The 15,460-nt window shown below is 47.9% G+C and overlaps 1 protein-coding gene across 1 annotated transcript in view; it reads right to left on the bottom strand.

The window, feature by feature from the left end:
- LOC118081121 (uncharacterized) overlaps nucleotides 1–11,899 on the bottom strand; it is a 64,499-nt gene extending 52,600 nt beyond the window's left edge. Inside the window, exons 1-5 of the mRNA XM_060270919.1 lie at nucleotides 11,765–11,899; nucleotides 8,662–9,426; nucleotides 7,104–7,215; nucleotides 5,601–6,376; nucleotides 4,289–4,293 (exon numbers count right to left, since the gene is read on the bottom strand). Coding sequence (XP_060126902.1) covers nucleotides 4,289–4,293; nucleotides 5,601–6,376; nucleotides 7,104–7,215; nucleotides 8,662–9,390 — 1,622 coding nt within the window. The 5' untranslated portion in view covers nucleotides 9,391–9,426; nucleotides 11,765–11,899. The remainder of the gene's footprint in view (nucleotides 1–4,288; nucleotides 4,294–5,600; nucleotides 6,377–7,103; nucleotides 7,216–8,661; nucleotides 9,427–11,764) is intronic.
- Between the last annotated feature and the right edge of the window lie 3,561 nt (nucleotides 11,900–15,460).

The following is a 15,460-nucleotide window of genomic DNA, read 5'->3' as shown; positions in this document are numbered from 1 at the left end:
TTTTTTACTCTTTTGTAGTTTTAATACTATCACCTATTAATAAGAGAGAGACTTCCCAGGATTATTCTTTTTTTTGGGGGGGGGAATAATCAGTGTGCTTTAAATGTGTGGTGTGCATGAAGTCTTGGCAACCGTACCCCAGTGAAAATGTCCTGGTCCCTTGCCCTTTTTCTTCTTTGTAGGTATTAAATTTCCGCCTTTCCTCTCAAAGGAGCCCTGGGCCACAAACAATACAAGAGAACAATCAAAACGTTTTGAGCAGCTAAAAAAACCCCTAAGCACACATAAAATACTTTAAGAGTCACGTGTGAGCCGCCCTCACAGCTAATAATTTCAAGGTTGCGAGGAGCAGCATCTTTTGAGCCATCAAATGCCTGGTTGAACAGGAACGTTTGGCGTATTTGTATATATGCTTTTTTTAGGGGGGGGGTGCAGGGGTAGGCATACCCCTAAAGATTTTGTGAATCTTTGTACTTTTGTCCATTTACTGTATTTTTCCTGATTTGAACTATAAAATAGTGATTTTCTTGAGTCAAAATGAGAGTACCCCTAAACATTTTTAAAGGAAAAAAAGCACTGTATATACAAGAGGATCTATCTATCTATCTATCTATCTCCTCCTGAATGTTGATAATGAATGGGAATTCCCCCTGCCGGAAACCCTGGAGAGCTGCTGCCAGCCAGTGTTGACAATACAATGCTAGATGACCCACTTTTACCTAGGTATAGATCTGCATCTGTACCTATATATTTCCTTCCTTACATAGAGGGGTCCTGCCTCCTTTTCCTGATCTAGAAGGAGCTTGAGTGGGAAGGATCCTGCTGTGCAAGGATCCAACGGGTGGGGAAGGGAGAGCTATGGGGGTGCCCCTTTCCTCCTGCACCCCCTCCCCACTTCCCCCCGCCCCCTCTCCCTGCAGCCCTCCATGCTCACCCCTTCATGGTGCACACTCTTTCTTCTTCTTCTTGCAGGAAAAAAAAGGATCTTCCCAGGCGCCCCCTCCTCCCACAACAGGAAAAGACCCTTTGCCTGCTCCCCCGCCCCGTAAATCCTCATCTTTCTTTCTTTCTCCCTCCCTCCCTCCCTCTGCTGTCTTTTCTAGGAAGCAAAGCTCGGTTGGTTTAACCCCTTTGAGCTCTTGCTCCGGGAAACGTCATTTTCCCCCTCTATGGCTGGGAGTGACATCGAGAAGGGGCCTCTTGCGCAGAATCAGAGAATCGTAAGAGTTGGGAGGGGTTCTCAGGGGTCATCTAGTCCAGCCCCCCCGCAGTACAGAGATAGGAGCAACAGGGTCGGACTAGATGACCCTCGGGGATCCCTTTCTACGGTTCTATAATTCCGAGAGCGGGCTTTCTTTCTGCGGCTCAGCTGCAGCAAGGCTCTAAATGGGTGGGAATCGCGGGGAAACGGCAGATCGCCGTGGAAAAAAATATGGGAGGAGCCGTTCTCCCTTTAGAAGCGTTTCACTGGCAGCCGGAGCAACAGAGGAACCTGCCTTATTCCGAGTCAGATCAGGACTGTCTGCACTAGTTGGCAGTGGCTGTCCTGGGTTTCAGGCGGGGTGGCGTTTTCAGCCCCATGGAAACTTCTGCATTAAAAGAAGATGCTCTTTCACTAAGTTGTGCGGCGTTTCCATCCTAGGTTTTACATCTATCTGTCAGGGATCTTGCACTGAGCAGGGATTGGGCTTAATGACCCCCAAAGCCTAGAATTAATACTGTAGAGGGAAGTTTTAAATGTGTAATGCTTTATTGTAGTTTTATAAATTGCTGAAAGTCACCCAGAATCCCTGGGGCAACCCAGTCAGATGGGCAGCATAGAAATATTACTATTACTATTACTGCTACTCCTTGGGGCACTTTACAACAACTTTTTTTTGCCCAGATTTTGCTTTTTGGTTGTGTAGGTTTTGCCTGTTTTGAGCATCGCCAGTTTTTCTTCTGGCTATTTTGTGGTGCCCACAAGTTACTTAAGAGTTCCAAATGTGCCCCCCTCCCAAATTTCCTTTTGCATGAAGAAGAGGGAAATGCCCTTTTGGGGATTAAGCTTGCTGCTGCTGTTTTTGCATTTTAAAAAAATGCATTTTAAAATTGATCAAGAGGATGGAGCAGCTCTGCTATGAGGAAACATTGGAAAATTTGGGACTTTTTAATTCAGAGAGAAGGCAAGTAAGAGGAGACATGAAAGAGGTGTAAGCGTAGCAAGGAGAAAACAAATTGAGACATTTTTATCTCCCACCATGCTAAAACTTGCAGACACTGAGTCTTTCACTTTGGCGGGGTGGGGGGAAACTGGGAAGGAGAATTTGTCACTGCAACACAACTGAAATATGACTGCAGCTCCCTGATCCATTCTCAAGTTGGTGTGCAGGATTTTTAGTTTGCCATAGGACTCTTTGCAGCTGAAATGTGTTTGGCTATTGGCTGTGGAAGATACCCAGTCCATCTTTTTTGCAGACCCCACCACATTCTTGGGTTAATCGGGGTTCACTTTGCACCCCAGCTGAACTAGTGACAAAGACAACAGACTCCAAACTCCAAATTAAATATTTTATTGATATACAGTGTTCAACGGAGGATTAGTAATGGGTGGGTGGAGAATCAATGGTCTACAATACACCATGAGCAGTAAAACACAATGGAAATAATCTTAGTGATCATATACATAAAAAAAAGGTAAAGGTAAAGGACCCCTGGATGGTTAAGTCCAGTCGCGGACGACTCTGGGGTTGCGGCGTTCATCTTGCTTTACAGGCCGAGGGAGCTGGCGTTTGTCCGCAGTTTTTCCGGGTCATGTGGTCAGCATGACTAAGCCGCTTCTGGCGCAGCACCAAAACCAGAGCAGCACACGGAAACGCCATTCACCTTCCCGCCAGAGCAGTACCTATTTATCTACTTGCACTTTTGGGCGTGCTTTCGAACTGCTAGGTTGGCAGGAGCTGGGACCGAGCGAGGGGAGCTCACCCCGTCGCGGGGATTTGAACCACCAACCTTCTGATTGGCAAGCCCAAGAGGCTCAGTGGTTTAGACTACAGTGCCACCCACGTCCCTTATATACATAAAGAACTCATTAAAAATAGTGGCATAATAATGGACAGACTCACCCAAAGCGAAGCGACTCATCAAAGCAATCAGAATGCCTGCTTCTCCCTTCCACAAATTCCCTCCAGCCCATCTAGTTGAAAAACTGCCCTAAACCCCCATGGTTTCCCCAGCTGTTCTATGCTGCTTAACGTTCTGGAATAATGTTCAGAGCTACTACCCACCCTGTGCAATGGGTCTGTGGCTCTCACAGCAGAGTTAGAACAAGGAGGGAGGGAGGGAGGGACGAAACAAAGAGAAGGAAGAATAGAAAAGGGAAGTGGGTCCTTGGAGAACACATTCAATATTGATCAGAGATGGGGACTGGTTTCATCATATGCATTATGGGCTCAGAGCTGGGCACTTCAACGCTCACCAAGTTCCTGAACTTTTCTAGGGCAGGGGGAATTTGTGGCCCTCCAGATGGACTCCAACTCCCATCAGCTCTGGCAGCCAGCATGCCATGTGGTCAAGGATGATGGGAGTTGGTCCACCAATATCTGAAAGGCGAGAGATTCCCCTTGCTCCGTTCCAGCAGAAAGCAGCTTTGCCATGGATGTGTTTGCCTGTGCTTGCTGAGCCCCAACCACCAGCTGTTTGCCATTGGGGCTTGCAAAGTGCTGTACATGGGCTTTGCAGGTGCCAACGATCAGGCAATTGGCAGGAGCCTGCAAACCACCTGCTGGCCTATCTACAATGCTTCCTGTCTGGGCCAGAGATTCCCCATTGCTGATTTGCAGACTTGGACAATTTGAGGGTGGCTCCCAAGCTATAGAACAAGTTGGAGGCCCTTTGGCCCTCCAGAGGTTACTGAACGACAAATCCCATCATCCCTGGCTATCGGGCCTGCTTGTGGGGGTGGGTGGGTGGGAGCTGTCGCTTGGCAGCATCTAAGGGTCAAAGGTTCCCCACACCTGCTATATAAAACAAGCAGAATTGAGCAGCAGGGGATCTACTCAGAAACCAATGAAGCTTAAGCTTCAGGGCCCCTAATCCCGGAGGGGCCCAAGAATCGACTTTAGTCCACAATGCTTAAAAAAATTGGGTCTAGTAGACCCGACTGGAGTCGCATGACACAAACTAATTTATTTTTTGTTGTATCCATTCCAATAATCCGAAAGTTTGAGAGTCAGTCGCACAGATATTGTAAAAGGTGCAGGGAATCTGTCGTGGAACCACCCCACAGAAAAAGGTTAACAGTGGTTACCCAGACTGCATTGTTGGTTGTGAGGGGGCCCTCATAACAGTCCGAGCTTCAGGGCCCCTCAAAAGTAGGTCCGCCACCAGAATTGAGGCAGGAGAGTTTGTCTGTTCTGCTCAGAAAAAGATGAATGGACATGGGCAACCTGGGGCTTCAGAGTCTAATTTCATGCAGGCAGAGGTGGTGCCTGCCCACTTATGACACTTGCCCCACCCACCACGTGCCCCGCCTCCCAATAGGTTCTCCCTGTGAGAATGTGGCCTTTGATAGGGCAAAGGTTCCCCATCATTCCCAAAGACAAATATCCCTCCTTCCAAAACGATTCCCCATCCGTAGCCACGAATGTTTCATCTTACAGCTGAAAATCAAACTCTGGGGTTGAAACACCAAACTTTTGCGAGTGGGCTAGGAGCTGATGATTTCAGACAAACTTACCCGAATGCCAACCATGTGCTCTTCACGTTTGGTACTTGAATGCATCCCCCACTCCAACATCTCCCACCGCTCATGAAATAAGGTCAATGTTCGGGGGGGGGGAACGAGATTTAGGGGGTTGCTGAGGGGTCAGAAATGCACAGCTCAAACTCCTTACATTAGAAGGCCTGTTTTAGATCAATATCACCCTGGGCCTGAATGGAGCCTCATGTATACTATTGGGGTTGCCATATTTCAAAAAGTGAAAACCCAGATGCAAAAGTTGTTTTAGGGTTCCCAAAATTTGCTGAGCTTCTTTTACAAAATCTAAAATAGTTTTTGAGCTATTTTTAAGGAAGTTGGCCAAAATCTACACTTCTGACACGGGTTGCCACATGTCTGGATTTTCCCGTACATTTAAGCGAATTCCGCCCAGACACGGTTTACGGCGGCCAAATCCCGGCTATGTCTGGGAAATTCTGGACATATTTCAGCTCTTGTTATTGTTCCACTTCCTTACCCTAAGGTACTGGGGAGGGTGGCGGCGACTGAGAAAAACACATTTCAAAACCAGTTGAAATGAATTCCCGTGAAGAGAAAAAGCTGGATCCTGTATACATTTATATATAAAAATATCACATGTTGAAAGCCATAGAAAAAAAGGTGTGTCTCCGTCATGTGGCAAAAGCTATGTAATCGTGTCCTCAGACACAACCCCACAGTGGGGGAACTCTGCAGCTTAGGGATGGGGAGAGAAAGCCCTCTCTCGAGCCACCGCCCTCCACTCAAAAATCTCTGAGGATGGTGGAACTACCAAGGGGCCCCCCTCGGTTGAGCTCAGCACCCAAAGGTGCACAGGGAAGGAGGCAGATATTATTTCCTCGTCCTGTGGAGGTTTCTATGCCGTGTGGGTTCTCTCGTGTTTGATCAGGAGCCACTGCTGGCTGAACCGTCTCCAGCAGTGGGCGCACCTGTAGGGCTTCTCTCCCGTGTGAGTCCTTTCGTGCCGCACGAGGTCCGAGCGCTCGAAGAAGGTTTTCCCGCACGCCGAGCACTGGTGGGGCTTCTCGCCCGTGTGCTTCTTCTTGTGCTTAATGAGGTTCCAGCTGTAGACGAAGCTCTTCCCACACGTGGAGCAAGTGTACGGCTTCTCCCCGCCGTGCGTCCTCTCGTGCTTGAGGAGCAGCGAGTTGCGGCTGAAGCACTTGGCACACGCCGAGCACTGGAAGGGCTTCTTCTCGGAGTGCGTGGCCCTCTCGTGGGCGATCTGGCAGAAAGCTTTCCCACAGTAAGAGCACTGGCGAGACTTCTCAGGTCTCAGAAGAGGGTCCCTGGGGACGAGGCTCTCCCCAGCATCCCGAACCTGTCCCCCTCCATTTTGGATTCTTTCAAGTTGGCCAAGCCTGGAGCCTTCGCCGAAACCTCCCTCTGGAATGGCGCAGGGCTGTACGTGAGGCCTAGAGAGGTGGTTGCCAAGGGACTCGTCTGCCACGCCAGGAACGGATCCTCCTGCCCAATTCCTCTGGCGGTTTCTTTGCTGCCTCTTTGGGCTATGTTGTCTCCTGCCTGTTTTGCCCACCTCCTCAGCCAGGGAAACGGTCTTAGTTGCTCTCCTGTGGAACGCTTCAGGCTCAGAATACTCCAGAATTTTCTCTCCACTTTTGCTCTGCTGCACATAACCTTTCAGAATGAAAAAAGGTGTGTGTGGGGGGAAACCCAAATTAACAGAACTGACAGCAGAATATATATATTTTTATTCCACTTTTTTTAGCATCTTGATTTATTAGGATTATCGGCTTATGATCCTGGGTCCTTCAAATCTTTTCCTGGTTTTGGAATTAAGATACCGTAATTATTTATTGTTCCCATGATGGAGGGATCCTTTCACCCTCTATTACTGAATTATATAATACTTTTATTTTAGGAACCAATATTTTTAAAAATACTTTTTAATATTCTGTTCCCAATCCACCTGCTCCTGGGGTTTCCCCCCCTTTTAGCTTCCCTATAATTTTCTCTATTTCTTTTTCTGAAATTGGTAGTCCCATAATCTCTCTATCTCTACTATCTAGCTTTATCTTCCAGTGTGTCTCGATATATTCTTTCATCTTCCCCATAGAATTGTTACCTGCTGAATATAACTCTTGGTAATACTCTCAACTTATCTTTCATCAAATACTCTTGGTAATACTCTCAACTTATCTTTCATCAAATTATTTATTCTACCTCTAACCTCACTCCCAAAGGAGCCCATGGCCACAAACACACCAGTGATCAAACAACACAATTTAAAAAAGAAAATCTTCCACTATATACTTCAGGAAGTTTTGTCTGGACACTTAAAATATTGAAGCTAAATTTCACACAGTGATTCCTGGAATCCAGGAGCAGGAGAAATTAGGCTTACCTAGCAGCCCAGCACCTGGATCCTGCTTGGTTTTCTTCATCTCCACAGGGCTGGAGGGAGATGGTTCAGCCTTTACAGAGCACACCATCACCTCCTCAAACTTTGCCAGCTCCTGAAAAAGAAACAAGTATCATTTTTAAGAGCAGGGAGACAGGAATCTATGCGGAGGTACAAGTACCAGGTGGGTGGACTTTGTTTTTTGTTTTGTTTTTTGAATAGCACAGATTATTTTTAGTTACAGGACCAGTCTAATCTAGCTCTGCAATGCCTACCCTGACTGGCAATGGCTCTGCAGGGTTCCAGAGGGGAGCCCAACTTGGAGATGCCGGGGATCAGTGCTCTAGAACTGAGCTACCATATGAATATTAGATTCTACACTGGCGGCCAAAATTGTGGAAACCCTTTGGAAGAAGTGTGTTTCCAAGGTTTGATGGCTCATAACACCACTTTTTTTGGGGAGTAACACCATAACATTATATATCAATGGAAAGATAATTTAATGAAGAATGTAATGCAGTAACTTTTATGAAGAATTATTTATTACAACAGCAGTCATAAAGAAGAAACGTGAAACACAGAAAAAATGAGATACACAAAAATTCTCATGCTCATTGGCTACATTCAAATGAAGGAAAGCTACTCCATATCAACCTAAGCAAATTGTGCTTTCTTTTTCTGGTTATTTGGCTGTAACCTTTGATAGAATACAGATAATTGAACACACTTCATTGCATTACATTCTTCATTAAATTATCTTTCCACTGATATATAATTTTATGGTATTACTCATAAAAAAGTGGTGTTATGAGCCATCAAACATTGGAAATACACTTCTTCCAAAAGGTTTCCATAATTTTGGCCACTAGTATAGAAAACCTTTATAGGTATAAAAAAGTTATTTAAAGCTCCAGTTCTCAAAGTGGTTTAGCAGTCTAGTCATCTTCCCAGGGAACTATGGGAATTGTAGTTCTGTGAGGAGAATATGGGTCTCGCCCAACAACGTTCAGCACCCCTAATAAACTACAGCCCCCAGAATTCTTTGGGGGAAACGAGGACTGTTTAAAGTGGTTTGAATTGTGTCAGAGCTACTAGCTGGTGCCAACTGACATTTAGGAGAGGCGGCCAACAGGAGCAAAGCTCACTTAGTTTCCTGTTTCCCTCTGGCTTCCTGCCTTGCCCCACAGATGTTGCTGGACTGGAAAGTTAGCAAATAGTCAGGCAAGAGACCAATGACAGCTGGAGATGCAACGGTTGAAGGACGTTTACTCCATATACAACACGGGTGGGGGACCTCAGCCTGTGGCCCTCCGGATCTCTCAACGTGGCCCTTGGGACTCTTCTCAGACCATACCCCCTCCTCCGTCCCCGTCTCCCCGGATAAAATGCGTCCTTTAACTGCAATGCTCTCTCTTGCTTGCCTGGTTGTATGTAATTCTGGCATAGCTGACTTGCAGCTTCTCATACAAACAAGCATGCGGCCCCCCAGAAGGGAATGTGGCCCTCAGGCCATCAATGGTCCCCACCGCTTGCTGTTTGTAAAAGGATGAAACACTCTCACCTGCTCTTCCCATCTCTTGGCCTCCTGCTGCCTCAGGAGGAAGTCCTCGGCCAGGGCCACCGCCTGGGAGCAGGTCTCCGGGCCGCACTCCCTCACCCGGCTCTGGATCTCCGGCGGAAGGACGGTCAGGAACTGCTCCAGGATCAGCAGCTCCAGGATCTGCTCCTTGGAGTGCCTCTCGACTTTAAGCCACCGGGAGCACAGCTCCTGGAGCTGGCTGTAGGCCCCCCTGGGCCCTTCAGCCTCCTGGTAGCAGAAGCCCCGGAAGTGTTGGCGCAGTTTCTCTCTACCGATGGCATCCCGTTGCAAGATGGCCGCCTTCACTTTCCCATAATCCTCTCTGTCTCCGGCCTCCATCCTACTAAAGGCCTCCTCGGCTTCTCCCCTGAGGGCCGGCAAGAGTCGGGCCACCCACTCTTCCTTGGACCACCGGCAGGCTTGGGCCACTTGCTCGAAGGAGGCGAAGAAGGCCTTGGCGTCGTCCCAGGGGGTGGGCTCTTCCAGCAGTGGCGGGACAGCCCAGCCTAACTGAGAAGCCTCCACTCTCTTCAGGAAGTCCTGCCACTGGGTTTCCCAGCGCTGCAGCTGCCCCTCGCTCGGTTCCTCCTTGATCTGAACTTCTGGTATTCTCTGCAGATCTTCTCCGATCATCACAGCCTGGAGGGCGTCAGGGGCTTTTCTGACACTTTGCAAGACTGCCTTTTGGCGATGACTCGCTTGCTCCTCCATTTCATCCCAGAGTTAAACTCTTGTATAGAAGCTTCTCTAGATTAAAACCAATATATATATATACAGTATTGGCTCTTGCGGCAGCTGCTGGGCCAGAAGGCAAGGAGCCCCATAGTAGGTGCAGCTTTTGCAAGATGTGTTACCTTCACTTTCCTATAATCCTCTCATAATCCCATAGCCAATAGGAGAAGGAGACAACTAATTTTGATTTTGGTTTTTTTATCCCATCCCATCCTCCTCCCTGTTGAATTCTGGGGAAGGAATACAGCTTAATGACAGAGCAAAGAAGATGGTCTGCCACTGAGCTGCAGCCCCCACCCCCGGCTTAGAGCATGGTTAGGCAAACTAAGGCCCGGGGGCCGGATCCGGCCCAATCACCTTCTAAATCCAGCCCATGGACAGTCCGGGAATCAGCGTCTTTTTACATGAGTAGAATGTGTGCTTTTATTTAAAATGCATCTCTGGGTTATTTGTGGGGCATAGGAATTCATTCATTCCTAACACCCCCCCCCCCAAAAAAAAAATTAGTCCGGCCCCGCACAAGGTCTGAGGGACAGTGGATCGGCCCCCTACTGAAAAAGTTTGCTGACCCCTGGCTTAGAGTTTGACCCGCCCTGCAGCCCCTGGTCCCATGGAAAAGGAATCAGCCACAGTATCTCTGGAGACTCCAGAGCCAGGATCCTTTTCCTACAAAGGCTGGATCAACAAACCCTTTGTTATCAGGGCATAAGTGTCCAGGCATATGAAGGACTCGGGACTAGTTGTTCACACAGAACGTGCTTGACCCAGAGAGCCAAAGTTGGCCCACCTACCCAAAGATGTGAACCATCAGTAGGCTTGGGGGAAAACCAGAGGTTCCCAAAAGTAGGGGGCGGGAGGATCTTCCCGAAAAAAATCTCAATAGAGACTGAGCATTCATTCGGAGTGGCCACAAAATACTGACTTGGGGGGAGGAGAGTGAAATCACAAGCGGAAGGCGGAACGGGATAGAGTATCCTGGAATGGGTGAGCTGAGGGTGTGTGTGCACCAAACTCTTAAAGCACATTTAAAGTGCAGTTCCTGTCCACCAAAGAAATTTATCCTAACTTTCTACCCCCAGAAAGTACTGAAGCAACTCAAGGAAGTTAGAAAGTTGACACCAGTCTTAAATCTCTTTTTCATGTGCTGTCGTTTTAACTTTTTGAACATCCTACGTTATCGCTATACATTTTCCTTGGCGGTAATTTTATCATTTCATCTTTTATACAAAACGCTTTGAGGATACAGCATTGCTTTTTACAATCATGAAATAAATAAATAAATAAATAAATAAAATATAAAATAAAATAAAACAGTGAAAATCAATTAAAAGCCCCAAAAGTGGGTAGGAACCCAGACATGCAATACAGCGTGCTTAAAATGCTGACGCCACCCACTCACAAGCGCTTCTGTGGCGTATGGGTGATGCTTCTGGGGGGTGGGCTGAAGCCAATTTCAAATTTCTATTTAAGGGCAGGACACCTTTGTTTAGGGTTCCTTCCTTATTCTCCTGCGTGAGGGGAAGGACCCTGTTGCAACATCAAAAATAAAGGCTTTGCTTCTCAAAATTCTCTGGTTGGCCTCTGTTATATTCTCCGACCATGGAGAACCCAATAAGGGCTCTTGTGTACCCCATAAGGGAATAAGGGCAGATTTTTGCTTATAACAGATGGCAGAGTGTTGCAGAGGATGGGAGGCAGGATGGAATGGAACCCGGGAAAGAGTCCTTGACCAACGCCTTGCTGTGAAGGGGGTCGCAGTTTAGAAGCAGAGAAGGTCCCGGGTTCTAATCCCAGGAGAGACACCCTCCCTCCTACCTGAAACCCTGGAACGCTGCTGCTGGTCAGTGCAGGCAGCCTTGAGCTTGACAGACCAATGGTCTGACTCAATTATAAAGCAGCTTCCAATGTAACTGTGTGTGTGTGTGTTTGAGGATGTGTCTCCCCATGGAACCAGATCCAGTGCTTTTTTCCCTGGGGGTACGCAGACCCCTCGACATTTTGTGAATCTAAGTTTGGCGTCATTGAGGGGCAGTATTTCACTAGGAGTAGGAAAATAGGAGGAAAAAAGCACCGGCCAGATCTATTCCCACCCCACCCCATTTCCCTGCATTGCAAAAACAAAAACACCTCCACCTTCCCTAAAAGAAAAGCGTTTCTGCGGGGAGGATCCGTTCTCTGATGTGGAAGGAAATGAGCGCGAGGGGTTTCGCTAGGGGTCAGAGTTAGACCTCCCGGGATCAAAGCAAAGGGGCTGGAGGTGTGTTGCCTCCCCCCCACCCCACCCCACCAAGTCACTTCCTCTTCTTCTGTCCTCCCACCTTTGGAGACCCGCCTCTGCCCTCCTGCAACTCACCTCTCCACGCACTGAGATCTTTTTCCCCTTCCTTCCTCCTCCTGTTTTTTTGTTTTTTTGCTGAAGGGGAATTCAAAACCAAACTCCACCCCTAACAGGGGGGAAAAAACCTCCAGTGTTTTCCATCCAGCCAAAAAACAGCACTTTATTTGGCCCCTCTAGCAAACCAAGCACTCGGTCACTTTAACCCTTTGATGCATTTGCAGACGGTCGGATAAGTGTCTGCATGAAGGGTGGGGAGACCAAGGGCCGTACAGTATTCCCTTCTGGGCAGCCTTCGGGGGGGGGGCATAGCTGCCAAGTTATCCCTTTTTTAAAGGGATTTCCCCTTATGCTGAATAGGCTTCCTCGCGAGAAAAGGGAAAACTTGGCAGCTATTGGGGGGGGGCATATGCCAATGGTGGGCGGGGCCTGGGGCAAAAGCCGACTGGGGAATAAAGGAAAACTTCACCTTTCTACTGGTAGGCTTAGTTTCAACGGGGGGGGGGGCTGGTGCCCACTGGGGCTGGTAGGGTGGAAGCCGAGGAGCCCAACAGTAGGTGGCACCAGAGAGGCAGTGGCAGGCAGAACCAACCAATTCTAGGGTTGCCCCCATCCTCCGACCTGCTGAGTTCTGCAAGGGGCAACACAGAGAGGAGGAAACCGACAGACAGTGTTTCTCTTTGGCTTGGTTGCAAGAAAGAATGCCACTGGTGGGGCAGTGCCCCGTTAGCCCTCAGGGACCAGCATCTCCACAGAGGGTGTGGTCTGGGAAGAGTCCTGAGGGTCAGAGAAGATGGCCCACCCCACCCCCCGGCAAATTTGCTTCCAGGGCCTGAAGACACAACACAGACAGACAGACAGACAGACAGACAGACAGACAGACACACACACACACACACACACACACACACACACACACACCCCATCCCAGCATGACATAAAAGTGCTTACTTCATTAATAAAAAAGTTCTGATCTGGATAAAAGCACAAACGGTGACATAAAAAAAAGGAAAAACGACAAAAAAATAAGGAAAATAGACTAAAACGAGGGGAAAGAGAAAGAATTAATGGGAGAAAAATAAGAAAGAAATGAAAATAAAGAGCTTCCAGTTCCATGTCTATCACCTATTTGTAAACTCACCCATACCTAACAAAACCACTTTCTATAAACCAACATGATATTCACTGCTTCCTTCCTTTTTAAAAGCTCAAGGAAAAGGGAGGGCAGAGGCCAAGCCTGCCTTTCACGCTCCAAGGTCTGGCCAGGAAGTTAAGGCCTGGCTGCGGTTACTCAGTGTGTAGCCTGTTCACCCCAGGCATGTGGTGGCGGGAGAATATTCCTCCTTGCAATCCCATGATCACTGGATTGAAGCATGTTTTTAACTGGAATTGTTTTTAGACGTTTTAGAATGTTTTTGATGTGCTTTCGTTTTGGCATTCTTAAACAATTCCCCGCTACAACAAAGGAGATCTATGTGAAAACGTGGAAGCAACACAAAGCCCTGTTTCGGAAAAGCTTTTAATGTGTGACAGACTATTGTACAGTTTTTTAATATTTTGCTGGAAGCCGCCCAGAGTGGCTGGGGAAACCCATTATTATTATTATTATTATTATTATTATTATTATTATTATTATTATTATTATTATATAAATGTCCCCACACCTTCAATGTGGGGTTCCGCAGGGCTCAATCCTATGCCCCATGTTGTTTAACATCTACATGAAACTGCTGGGTGGAGCCATCCAGAGGTTTGGAGTAGTTGTCAGCAGTATGCTGATGACACTCAGCTCCATTTCTCCTTTCTATCTGCAGGTGAGGCAGTGGAAGTGCTGGACCAGAGTCTTGCCTTGGTAATGGACTGGATGAGAGCCAACAAAGTGAAGCTCAATCCAGATAAGACCGAGGCTGTGTTGGTGTGTGGTTCCCTAGGCCAGATAGGTGGGAGATTGCCTGCTCTTGATGGAATTACACTTCCTCTTAGGGGCAGGTTCATAGCTTGGGGGTACTCCTGGATCCTTTGCTGCTGCTCAAGGCTCAGGTGGCCTCAGTGGCCCAGGGTGCCTTCCATCAGCTTAGGCTGGTGGCCCAGCTACACCCCTATCTGTACATAGATCTGGGATAGCCTGTTGTCTATGCTCTGGTAACCTCAAAGTTGGATTACTGCAATGCATTATACGTAGGGCTGCCTCTGCAGATGGTTCGGAAACTTCAGCTAGTGCAGAATTCAGCAGCCAGGTTGTTCACCGGAGCAAGACAGTTTGAGCATATTACACCGATCCTTAAACGGCTCAGAACCACAATACCTCAAGGGCCACCTCTTTCTATATGAACCTATCCGGACCCTGAGGTCATCTTCTGAGGCCCTCCTTTGTGGGCCTCCTCCTTGAGAGGTTTGGAGGGTTGCAGCACAATAACGGGCCTTCTCTGCAGTGGCTCCCCATCTGTGGAATGCTCTCCCCAGGTATGTTTGCCTTTCTAACCAGGCCTTTGTTGATTTGATTGACATCCTATGCCTTTTCAAAATGTGGTTTTTTTGGGGGGGGGGTGTTATTGGGTTGCTGTTGTTTTTTATTTTGATTGTTGATTTTGTGGTTTTGTATTTTGATTTTATTCTGTAAACCACCCTGAGACCTGTGGGTATAGGGCGGTATATAAATTCATGATAATAATAATAAATAAATAAATAATTTGTTGTTTGCTGGTAGCAATATTGATGTGAGCTATTCCCAAAGGAAAACTTGTTATAAACAACAACAACAAAAACTCTCAATTTTACATTTTAACAGGCTGTTGGAAAAAACATATTGTCAAGTACAGTCGTACCTTGGAAGTCAAATGGAATCTGTTCTGGAAGTCCGTTTCCCCCCACCAGAGGTACTACCGCTCCCCTAACACCCCAGCTCACTCTGCTACGCTTGTAATAAAAGGTTAAAAAAGAAGAAGTAAAGGACTCCTGGACGGTTAAGTCCAGTCAAAGGCGATATGGGGTTGCGACGCTCATCTCGCTTTCAGGCCAAGGGAGCCGGCGTTTGTCCACAGCTAGCTTTCTGGGTCATGTGGCCAGTATGACTAAACTGCTTCTAGCGCAACGGGACTCCATGACGGAAACCAGAACAGACGGAAACACCGTTTGCCTTCCCGCTGCAGCGGTACCTGTTTATCTACTGTACTTACACTGCTGTGCTTTCGAACTGCTAGGTTGGCAGAAACTGGCCTGGGACAGAGCAATGGAAGCTCACCCCGTCGCAGGGATTTGAATCACCGGCCTTCTGATCGGCAAGCCCAAGAGGCTCTGTGGTTTAAGACCACAGCGCTACTGGTGCTCATTGCACACTCCTTTGTGCTGATCCTCTTCCCTCATTGATGGAGAACTTGAAATTCCAATTGTTGCGGGACTCCGACCACCATCATCCCTGACCGTTCGCCATGCTAGCTGGGAGCTGATGGGAGTCGGGAGTCCCACAGCAGCCAGAGACCCACTGCAGGTTCCTCTTTGTTGCTGTAAAGCTCTTGCGTGCGTGCCCTGATGCATGTCAGAAATCACGCCGGCCAGTGGCACGGACTGCAATGCAGCTGTCCCATGCGGGGATTGAACTTGCAACCTTTTGTTGGTGTATCTCTCATAGCTCTGCTTGGAGATGCCGGGCTGAACATGGAAGCCTCAGAGGGCCAAACAGATGCTCCACCCCAAGGGAGCGCCATTTAATGGGCG

Source organism: Zootoca vivipara, chromosome 2 (genome assembly GCF_963506605.1).
Source record: "Zootoca vivipara chromosome 2, rZooViv1.1, whole genome shotgun sequence".
Taxonomy (NCBI): Eukaryota; Metazoa; Chordata; class Lepidosauria; order Squamata; family Lacertidae; genus Zootoca; species Zootoca vivipara.
Note: the sequence above shows the minus strand (reverse complement) of the source record. Positions and strands in the feature narration are given on the sequence as shown.